Genomic DNA, 11,750 nt, shown 5'->3' on the forward strand with positions numbered 1-11,750 from the left:
GCAGGGGACGGTCCGAGCGGGAAAGGCAGAGCCGGCCGCCTGGGACATGGGAAGGAGAAGCGGTGCCGGAGAAGCGGGGGGAGCGGGAAGGATGAAGCCGGCGCGGCAGAGAGCCCCGCAGCGCAGCGCCCGTCCTCCGCCCCGACGGGCTGCCCCGAGGAGTGCCGCGTACCTGCCGGCCGGCTCCTCCACGGCCACGCGTGTCCCCTCGCCCAGCGCCGCCTGGGGCGGAGCCAGCCCCCCGCGCCGCGCTCGGCCGGCTTTAAGCCCCTCTGTCCGGCTGCCTGCCCCTGTACTTGTCTCTCTACTGGTCTGTCTATCGACAATTTGTTGACTTTGTTTCGCTCTCGGAGAAGCTGACCCTAGGGAGCACACTCAGAGGCACACGAGCACCCCAGGGCTCTCGCCGCTCCCTGGGACCCGCTCTCCGCCAGCGCCCTCCTCCCGGTCTTTTTGCCTGCTGTGTCCCCAGCGCCCCGCGCTCCCGGTGCATTCCCAGCCAGTCCCATCCAAGCGCGGGTGACGCTTTCCAGCAGCCGAGACAGGGCGGGCCCAGCCCCAGCCCTCTCCCGCGCCCTCAAAACCTGTTCAAACCCCACCGCTCCCCAAACGCCTCCGCTTCAGCAGCGCGGCAGCCCCAGCAGCTCCCCGTTAACGGGGGTCGCGCTCCCGGGGGAGCGGCCGGCCCGGCGGGACGGCCTGCCCAGCCGCCCGGGGCACGGGCATCCTCCCGGTCCCTGCCTCGGGGGCGCCTCTGCGGGCAGAGAGGGGCTCGTCACGGGCAGGCGCTGCCGTTAGGTGGGCAAGCACCGGCGCTCCCCTCCCGGCCGTGCCCCGGGGAAGGGCCGCAGCGGCCGGTGACCCGAGCGTGCCCCGCTCCATCCAGCCCCTCTCGTCCGAGCCGGCGGCACGCGCCGCGCTGCCGCCCCTCGCTTCACGCGGAGAACCGGCCGGCTCGGAAATGACAAAACGCGGCCGGTTGCCCTTCGTATTAGATTACCGAGAAGGCAAACATCCCCCGGAGTCCGCTCCTGCCGCCCCGCCAGCCCCAGGGCTATGTAGGTCACCAACAGGAGGGAAACATTTTTAAAATAACCCGACCTGGAAAAATATCTTTCGAATCTGCCTGCGCAGGGCGGAATTACTGGGTTCGCATTTAAAGCCGCGTGAGGAGAAAATAATTTTTTTTTTCCCCTTTTGTTGATTAAATCTCCGGATAACGCGTGCCGGTAGCAAAGCTCCCCGTGTTGTCACGCAAGGGGGATATCTCCCTCGTTAAAGCGCATCTCTGAAATTTGGCGGCGTTCGCAAACTCTGACGACGCTTTTAAAGACTTTAAAGCCATCCCTCAGCGTCTTTCTTTCAGACTCCCCGTTAACCGGCGGTATTTCCATCACAAACCCGGGGAAAGCAGAACAGCGTTTGCTCAGACGGCAGGACAGACCGAGGGGCACGGCGGCCCCGGGACGCCGTTTCCCCCAGCACCGGAGAAAGCCACGGCGGGGGTCGGGGGGGTGGTGGTGCGTGTGTCTGTGGCGGCGGGGGTAGCGGCAAGGACGGGGACGGGGAGGCTCCGGGGGTCAGAGGCGCCCGTTAGGAGCTGCTGGGGGGGCGGCGGGGGACCCGCGAAGGCCGCACCCCGGAACAATGGGAACAATGCGGCTCCGCGGGTCGGGGCAAGCAGCTCCGCTCCGCTCCGCGCCCGCCCCGCCCCGCCGCCGCCGGGGGGCCGCCCGGTGACAGATGGCGTCGCCCGGCGGGCCACAAAGGGCGTGGCGGCTCAACGGGCGGGCGCGCGGCCGCATACAAATAAGGGGTGTCACGTGTGTGGGGGGGTGGGGGTGTCGCCGCCGCGCCTGACGTGGGCGGCCATATGGCGCGTGCCACCGGGCGGGGCGGGGCGCGGGGCGGGGCGCAGGCGCGTTGGGCGGTGGCGATCGCCGCGGTACCCAGGTCCCGGTGCCGGCCCCCCGCCGCGCATCCTCGGTCCCGCTATATAACGGGGGAACCCGGCGCCGCGCAAGCTCGGGAAAAAAAAACACGCGGCGCCCTCGCACGGAGAGTTGCGCCGGGGTTATGAGACCGTCACCGCGCAGGAGAGGCTGAGCAACGGAGGTAACGGGAAACCCGGTTTTCCCCACCGCGGGAAAGGGGTTGGCGGCGGCGGCTGCCGGGGTGGGAGAGGAGCCTGCGGGGTCGGGGCGGGAGGGAGCTGCCTCTGCCGAAGCGGCTTCTGTTTATGTTGTCGCTTGCGGAGGTGGGAACGGGCGGTGGTGCCTGCCGGTGTGTGCGGGCAGCTGTGTGCGTGCACACCTGTGTCCATCCACACACGCACACATAAATATATATATGTGCGTGTGTGTGTGTATACGTATATATGTAAACGTATATGTGCTTCCATACACATACCTATATATGTAAACGGATACGTGCTCCCATACGCATACATACATATGTAAACGGCTATGTGCGTCCACACGCACGTACAAACACGGATATGTGCGTCCATCTATACACACCCGTACGATATATGTATCTGTGCCTCCACCTCTGCACCTCCTAACTTCCAGCTCCCTCTACCCCGCGGAAGGCGGCCGCCACGGTCCCACCGCGGGCTGCGCGCCGGCGGGCGGGCGGCATTGTTCCTCCCCGGTGTGCCCGGTCCGACCGGGGGACGGTCGCGACCCTTCACGAAGGGCCCCCGCGGGGAGCGGGGGGACGATGCCCGCCTGCGGCGGAGGGGGTGCCGGGGGCGGAAAGCCGGGGCCGGTCCCGCACCTGTTACGGCGGGCGGGGGCACCCAGCGGCGATCCTGGGGGGGCCGGAGCGGGACCGGGGGAGGCCCGCCGGGAGAGGCTGAGCGGCGTCGGTGGCGGAAGCAGGTGCCCGGCGGCCGTCGGGGCGGTGCGGGAGCTCCGCGGAAGGAGGCGGCGAGGGGGAGCCGCGGAGAGCGGCGGGGACGGGCGTCACGGGCGGCCATCCGTCCCTGTGGGTGTCCTGCGTGCCCCCCCGCCGCCTTTCGCCCTCCCCGATTCGGCAAATGTGGGGTTTTGTTGTCGGGGGTTTTTATCATCATTTTTTTTTTTTTTTAAAACCGCTGGGTCTGCCCGCGCCGCGCCGCTCGGGCTGCCGCCCGCACCCGTGATCTCCTTATATTCCCCGCTAGTATGAGCGAGTTACATAACGGCATTTGAGCATACGTCAACTTAATTAGAAGGCAGGACGGCGGAGACAATTAAAAGTTTGCACTGGCACCGTGGGGAAGCCGGGGCTTCCCTCGGGAGGGGACGGGGGTCGCGGGCGGCTTCTCCGCGCGGGGCCGCCGGTCTGGGCGCTGACTCGGCTCTTTTCTGTCTCCTCCGCCACGCAGAGGCTCACCATGACCAAGTCGTACAGCGAGAGCGGGCTGATGGGCGAGCCCCAGCCCCAGGGCCCCCCGAGCTGGGCGGACGAGTGCCTGAGCTCCCAGGACGAGGAGCACGAGGCGGACAAGAAGGAGGAGGACCTGGAGGGCCTGCACGCCGAGGCCGAGGAGGACTCGCTGCGGAACGGCGAGGAGGAGGACGAGGAGGACGACTTGGACGAAGAGGAGGAAGAGGAGGAGGAGGAGGAGGACGACGACCAGAAGCCCAAGAGGCGGGGCCCCAAGAAGAAGAAGATGACCAAGGCGCGCATGGAGCGGTTCAAGCTGCGGCGCATGAAGGCCAACGCCCGGGAGCGCAACCGCATGCACGGCCTGAACGCGGCCCTGGACAACCTGCGGAAGGTGGTGCCCTGCTACTCCAAGACGCAGAAGCTCTCCAAGATCGAGACCCTGCGCCTGGCCAAGAACTACATCTGGGCGCTCTCCGAGATCCTGCGCTCGGGCAAGAGCCCCGACCTGGTCTCCTTCGTGCAGACCCTCTGCAAGGGCCTGTCGCAGCCCACCACCAACCTGGTGGCCGGCTGCCTGCAGCTCAACCCGCGGACTTTCCTCCCCGAGCAGAGCCAGGAGGTGCCGCCCCACGTGGCGGCGGCGGCGGCGGCGGCGGGGGGCGCGCCCTTCCCGGCCCACCCCTACCCCTACCAGTCGCCCGGCCTGCCCAGCCCGCCCTACGGCACCATGGACAGCTCCCACCTCTTCCACCTCAAGCCGCCGCACGCCTACGGCGCCGCGCTCGAGCCCTTCTTCGAGAGCGGCCTGGCGGAGGGCGCCAGCCCCGCCTTCGACGGGCCGCTCAGCCCGCCCCTCAGCGTCAACGGCAACTTCTCCTTCAAGCACGAGCCGGCCGCCGACTTCGACAAGAGCTACGCCTTCACCATGCACTACCCCGCCGCCGCCGCCGCCGCCGCGCTGGCCGCCGCGCCCGCCCACGCCGCCATCTTCCCGGCCGCCGCCTCCCGCTGCGAGATCCCGGTCGACGGCCTGGCGCCCTACGAGGGCCACCCCCACCACGAGCGGGTCCTCGGCGCCCAGCTCAACGCCATCTTCCACGACTGAGCCTCCCGCCGCGGGAGGGAGAGGGCCGGAGACGGGCCCCGCCGCCCGCCGCCGGCGGCCCGCGCCTTGTTTACAGGGGGGCAGCCCGGCGGGTCCCGCCGCCGCCGCCGCCTTGGGGGGCCGCCGCGTCCCCGCTCCCCCGCCGCCCGGCTGCCGCTCCGCGCAGCGACGCTGTAGATCTGATCTGGGGTAGGGGCACCGGGATCGCGTCAATTACCTGATCGGGATCACAAAATCACAAGCAATAATTAGGATCTATGCAATTTTTAAACTAGCGATGGGCCAATTACAAAATATATATGAAATCTCTATTTTTCAACCAACGTTTTACTACTTGTTACCTTTCCCATGCTGAATTATTTTGTTGTGATTTTGTACAGAATTTTTAATGACTTTTTATAACGTGGATTTCCTATTTTAAACCATGCAGCTTCATCAATTTTTATACATATCGGAAAGGTAGAAGTATATCTAATTTATACAAAATAATTTAACTAATTTAAACCAGCAGAAAAGTGCTTAGAGAAGTTATGTTGCCTTAGCACTTCTTTCCTTTCAAATAGTTGAAGAAGAAAAAAAAATGCACAATCCGGGCAACTTCTTTCCCATGAAAGTATCTTTTTTTTCTTTTTTTTTCTTTTCTTTTTTTTTCTTTTTCCTTTCCCCCCCTACGACAAGAACCAGATCCCCTAGGTCTTGAGAAGATATAAGAACGAGAGACTTATTTTCTATTAAAACATATCAATTCAACACATTACTTGCACAAACTTGTATATAAAGATTATAAGCAAATGCCAACACCCTTTTTAAATCGAAAGCTGCTTGACTATCACATACAATTTGCACTGTTTCTTTTTAGTCTTTGAACCCCTTGGCATTCCGTGGGTTTTTTGGGTTTGGGTTTTTTTTTTCTTTTTGAAGAGAACTTGAAGATGTTAATGTTTCCGGGCGATATAAATGCATGATTTTATACATGTTCACACAATCCGTGGTTGTCATATGCTCATGTTATCAATCGGAACCTAAAACTAATCAGGTTGTTAAAGTCGGGCTATATACCTATTGTAGTCGATTAGTACGGTAGCTTGAAACAAATTCAAACCATTTAATCCGTAATTAGAACAATAGCTATTGCATGTACAATGCAGTCCAGAATAAGTGCTGTTTGAAATGTAACGCTGGTTCAACTGGAATCAATCTGTACTGTAATTTTGTTTGTAATCCTGTATATTATGGTGTAATGCACACTGGGATTTTAGAAAAACATCCGTCCTTTGGCAACAACATAGTATTGAACATTTGGTCGAATGTTGCATTTCTCCTTAAATGTGATTATTATTTTTTTCCTTAGTGTCAGTAATTCCTATGGGATTATTGTTTTATTCGGATAGCTCATGAAAGGTGCAACACTTATTATTTGTAGAATAAAATTGGATTAAAAAAAGGACACGCATTCTTTACTTACCTTGAGGTGTTCCTGGGGAAGGGGTGCGGATTTTCTTCGTTTGTTTACAGCGAAACCTCCCCTTTGCAAGGCTGATTTGTTCAAGTAGGGAAAGTGGGGGGGGGGGGGGGGCAGAAACGCAGTTCGCCTGGGGGCTGCGGCTGCGGGTTTAGGCTGCGCCGGGCTCCCCGCGCCCGCCGCGGCTCAGCCCGGCTCGGCTCAGTCATCCCCAGCTCAGCCCGGCGCGGCTCAGCCCGGCTCGGCTCGGTCATCCCCGGCTCAGCCCGGCTCGGCTCGGCTCAGCCATCCCCGGCTCAGCCATCCCCGGCTCAGCCCGGCGGCTGCCGCCCTCCTGCCCGCGGGTGCCCCCGTCTCAGGCCGCGGAGGGAGCGCCGGGCACGTCCCCCCCAGGCCGCCTCGTCCCGCCGCACCGGCGGGGCTCCCCGCGCCCGGCCGGCACCCGCACACCGGCAAAACGCCGTCTCGGCCCCGGCTCGGCCTCGCCGGCAGCAGGTGCTCCTTCCCCCCGCAAGCCCCCTCTGGGTCCGGCGCTATCGATTCGCCGTCCCCCCCCTCTTCCCAGACGCGAAACGTGTGTTTCTTTAATCTTCGCTGATTATTCGGGGGTTTAAGGAAAGCGGGGACAGCACCTGCGGGAGAGCCGTTATCCTAACGGAACGATTATCAACAGGTCTTTGCCTCCGACCCTCAGAAACAGATTTAAGACGTTCCCCGAAATACCTTGCGTGAACCTGTCACAAAGTGGAAGTATTTCATAAATACTTCACTCAAGTCCACCAGAAAGTGAACAGGCTCTCCGGTGGATGAGGGCGTTTTTTCCCCAGAAAACAAGCTACTACTCACGTCTATTTTAAAAGGCGTTTATAGCTACGGAAATCCAACGCGTAAGCGCTGCAAACCTGTCTTGGTACTGCAGCACCCTCACGGCCGGTCTTTCGTGCTAAAAACACGCTGAAAATTAATTGCATTGCCGGCTGATGCATTTTGCAGCATCTACCAGCATTTTGCCCAAGCCAACAGCTCCGCGCTCCAGAACTGTTGCTGCGTCTGAAAAGGAAGAAAGCAAAAGGCAACTTTTCAAGCACCCCATTAACCTTCCCAGTCAGTGGCAACATGGCTAAACATACCCTAGATGATATGGGGGGGGGAAACGGGTGACAATTTTTCAGATAAAATTGAAAAAGCTCACCAAGGCTTGCTCGCCTTTTGGTTATGCGCCTTCTTAAACATAAGGATTCTTCTAGTCAGTCAAGGGGCATCTCACATGCCACCATCTTTTATTCAAAGGCAGGCACAGATGTTCCTTCTGCAGGGGAGGTTTTAATTTATGAAAATGATATTGTTTATGCATGAATGCACTCTGCATAACACACAGTACTTCCATCTGATGAGAGAAATACCACAGAACCAGTGCCAATGTCAGGAACATATTCTGCAAATTTAGTCGCTTAAATGTTTAATGAATATTTGGAAGGCATTTCCAAACCACAAGAAACCTTTTCAATTACCTTTTCTTTTTCCACAGTTAATAACAAAATTCAACTCCTCTAGCCAATGTAATTTACTTAAAAGATCTACCTAGGCTATCTGAACATTTGCTACTCTGATACTTTAGAGAAAATAATATTTTAATGTTATGAGCAACCTAATAAGGAAAATTAATTAGGCATTTTGGTAACTAGAGGCTCCATTTTACAAGTCACTTGTAAGTTTTGTTATTTCAATTAGTTTAGGTTTTTTTTTTTCCCCACCCTTATAAAATATTGGAGATGTGTGTCCCCCCCCTCCTTTGCTGCTGCTTCTGATGCCTCCACGATATTTATTTTTTCTTACTGTTAGCATCAAGCCAAATCTTGAAATCTCTGCTCATGACTCCCACAGGAAGGTCTATCAAGGTCTCTTTCAAAGGAAAGAATTACTCACACTGTTCCTTTCCCATGAACATATCGCTAATTAACTAAGGCTATAGTGGGATTATCTAAATTCCGCTTGCGGAGGAAACTCTGGGGTTGAGTCATACCCACACACGTACTGGGTCATCCAGCACAGGCCTAGGACTCTATTTTTATGTCTCGTTGGGACCAGTGGCCTTTCCCTTCTTTATGCCGTACTTCTGACAGCAGAAATTGTTCTGCCACCGGAGCACGCTTGAGAAGACCCCACTGAAATCTCAGGCACAGTGCAGGAGTAACAGTCACAACTTGCAGCTTTTCCCTTCCTGGTTTTCTGATGCAACAGAAGAGGGTCTGGAGGTTGTGGACCCGTTGTTGCCTGTGATACAGCTGAGGCCTCAGCTATAGCAGAGCGATCTGAAATGGCGGAATTCCAGGTTACATCCACAAGATGTCCGAGAGACTGAAGCCTCAGGTTTTACCTAGCCTGAATGAAGAATGTGCCTGAACATTATCAGACTTCGGCCCAGTGCCTTCAGGAGGACTCCCCAAGGGAAGAGAAGCAGATTCAAAGAAAACCAAGATTCCTGAATTCACCAGAAGACAGAGCATTGCTTTCTCCAGAAGATACTGTTCCAGGATTTTAATAAACTAATATTAAAAAGCAACATACAGTTCCAAAGGTAATAGGAATTAATAGAAATAATTTTAAACTAAGTCTTGAGAGCAAGTAAAACCAATCTTTTCTGTCATCTGCAACAGTAAAAATCCTTGCAGTTTCAGTGTCGTAACTGATCAAACCTGGATCCACCATGACCTTAACAATTGCTTTTGACATATTAAAAATATAATGACTCTTTTTTTTTTTTTAAGAACAACACGGTACTTCTGTACAAAGAACCATCTTGTCAAATAGTTTGAGAAATTAGAGTGTTAAATTCCATTCTCCTGTTTATATATAAGTATCTAAAGATAAAAACACAAACAAAAGCCACTCAGTTCTCACTCATTCCTATTGAGGAAGAACTCACAGAAGTGAAACTTGGAGTTCTGCCTGGTGCTATATCAGGGAAAATATGCAGAAATTGGTCTTTGTTTTTATTGACCAAGATGGGTTGTATGGTAATTATTTCAGAAATTATAAATGGTCTACACTCTTTCCTTAGCTGAAAATCCCATATTACAAGAAAACCTTCAAAACCATAGTACACGAATACATGTCAAAACAGTGAGCTGAAGATCTACAAATAGACTGTTATTTAAATATGTACATAAGTGTTTTTTTAAATAATTCATATATGTATTTAACAAACTGTCAGAAGCTATGCAATACAAAATTAAAACTGACAGTGCTCCCAAAGCATTCTCTCAAGTATTTAGGTTGCCTACAGGGTATGTAAAACATAGAATATCGGCCCCGGCTTTCAGTTTCCTTGCTTGTAGTAGTTTGCAGCATAGACTTAGCTGCATTTTGCATGACATAAACTAGAAGCCACTAAGATTTACACTATTTGCCAACATTTTGGTGACAGAACAATAGAAAACAAGATTCAGAGTAAAACTTTATTACCTTAAAAAGATAGCATATCAACCTTAATGCAAAGAAAAAAAAAATGTCCTCTGATCAACACATTCTCTTTTTATATTCCTTCCCATTACCACATTCTCCTCTATTGTTCTGATTAAGATAATTTTCAGCTCGTGGTGGTCTCAGGAATGACTTCAACTTCAGACTCCATTCTTGCAGTTTCTTATTTCTGCATAATAATTGCACTTATTCTTGTTCTCTTTGCAGAGATTTGCCCATCTCCACAACCTCAGACTTTCTTTTCCTAACCTGCTCTTCTTTCTTTCTTTTTTTAATGCTTTCCTTCTCCTTTTCAGACATCAAGAGAGATGTATAGTAATAGTAATGCTCTCTTCTACAGACTATTGGTGCCATTTTTCTTCAGAATAATTTATGACTTATTGTGTAAAAATTTTGGTGTTCTGCTTAATGTCTCTCCTTTGAAGCCAAGGTAAACCAACACAACAGAGCTGAATTAACATTGAGAGCTATAAAATATCCTTTTCTAGAGTAGCAGTGTAAGAAGGCAACATACTTAGGGAGAGCTAATATTTGGGAATGAACAGCTGAAGTATAACTGACTACACACTAAACCTTCTTTGTATAAATAGACACTGTAGCCAGAAAAACATACAAGCCAAGGGTATGCTGCCAATTTCAAAATTCAGGTTTCTCCAGAAGCAAATCTCTCCTAGCCACTGAAGCAAGCCAACTACCAGAAACATCCAGTTGAATCCTCCAGACTAGGCATAAAGTATTTTCCTCACAGCATCCCCTCATCTCTTCTTGTCTTAATTCCTGTTCTGTAACTTCAGCATCACGTTATCCATGAATCAAAAACTGGCCTTCACATTTCTTGCCTATTCACCTCGTTGCATTTTTCTACCCATTTTTCTTGAGGTAAGAGAATTTATTTTCCAATGGTGTGCTTTACTTGCTCTCTTTCCTTCAGTAAACACTAGCTGTACTTCCCTCACTTGCTATTTCTGCCAGGGGTTGCCCTACCTCTTCTCTTTCTTCACATCACAAGGTTCTTCTGGAAAAGACTTCCGAGACTCCCACCACTTCTTAGCATCTAGACAGCAGGAGAGGATTTCCTTCATCCAGAGAGAAACAGTTAGTTAAGGAGAGGTTAGCTCATCTCCTTGTTTCCTACTACATCTTGTGCAGGCCCAGAGGATGATCCCCCCTCCTAGTTCATCTGCCTGTGCTCAGGGTCAGCACCCTGGCATGGAGCAACATCTCCTGTGGGTCCAGACTGCTGAGAACAGGCTCTAAGAAACCACAAGGGGAATCTCCCCTCCCTCATGCAGAGAACTGTGTTTAAGAAGAGGTTCTTGCCCCCGGTATCTGCCTTCATGATATTGCAGCCAGGCCTGTGCCTGGCCATATCCAGACCCTAACCTGCAGACTTGGACTTGATATCCTTGCTTGACCTTGGACCTGCCTTGACAGTATAGACTTCCCTGGTGGCTACTGGGCTAGCACTGACACTGGTTACTCTCACCAGACCTGACCCTGAACTGCTGATTCTGCTTTTCGGTTTCATATTGGACCTACCTCATTGCAATGGGTTTGTCTGGCTATCCGGACTCTTGACTGAACTTGGCTACGCACAGCTCTACTCACCTTTGTCAGGTGTGTGGGGCCTTACCTGACTTATGGTCACTCTCAGCTCCACTCCCTTTATAAAGCAGCCTGCCCTTACTCCTCCTTGACACTCCTCCTCTTGCACTTCTGGCTGCTAGGGCCATGAGGCCACTACCAAGCCTTAAAAACCCTGACCAGCCTCAGCTGCAATGTACCCCCTGCCTAAGGGCCTGGAGCTTTATTTAAGCTCAGCCTGGGGCTACTAGTCCTTCCTTTAAAGGTACTGTGGGGTGCTGGTCTCTGGTTCAGCTACAGCCCTGAGCTGGCTATGGGCCCTGCTGACCCAGATCTGCAAACTGACATCCTGTCCCAGCCTCAGCCCTGCCTCATCACTATGGACTTGCCTGATGATTTGGATTCTTGGGGGATCCTAGCACCCTCCCCTGGACTTCTTTGTTCAGGTACTGCCAGGTGGGTCCTGGCCAGAAAGGCTCCTGCTTTGCTAGCCCTGGGGTGCCCCTTGGCTCCCTGGCTCTTAGGGAGCAGCTGGCCCTTGCTGTGCCCTGACAATGGTTTTGCTTCCTTTCCTGGCGTGCCCCCTGCCCTCTTTTTGCCCCTTCTACTTTACTTGAACTTTTTGTTTAAAACAAACAAACAAACAATATTAAGACAAGTTCTAAGGCAGCTCCACAGGCTCTCCAGGTAAGTGAAATGGAGTAACAGAGTAACCTGGGATTCAGACTATAAAACATAGCA

General features: G+C 53.5%; 1 protein-coding gene across 1 annotated transcript; it reads left to right on the forward strand.

Annotated features, from left to right (window-relative positions):
- The first annotated feature begins 1,915 nt into the window (after positions 1-1,915).
- Positions 1,916-5,217, forward strand: NEUROD1 (neuronal differentiation 1). The gene is made up of 2 exons (XM_052793343.1): positions 1,916-2,115; positions 3,371-5,217. Exon 2 carries the CDS (start codon positions 3,380-3,382, stop codon positions 4,478-4,480), a length of 1,101 nt encoding a protein of 366 aa, XP_052649303.1. The 5' UTR covers positions 1,916-2,115; positions 3,371-3,379; the 3' UTR covers positions 4,481-5,217.
- The last annotated feature ends 6,533 nt before the right edge of the window (positions 5,218-11,750 follow it).

Source organism: Harpia harpyja, chromosome 7 (assembly GCF_026419915.1).
Source record: "Harpia harpyja isolate bHarHar1 chromosome 7, bHarHar1 primary haplotype, whole genome shotgun sequence".
Lineage (NCBI taxonomy): Eukaryota > Metazoa > Chordata > Aves > Accipitriformes > Accipitridae > Harpia > Harpia harpyja.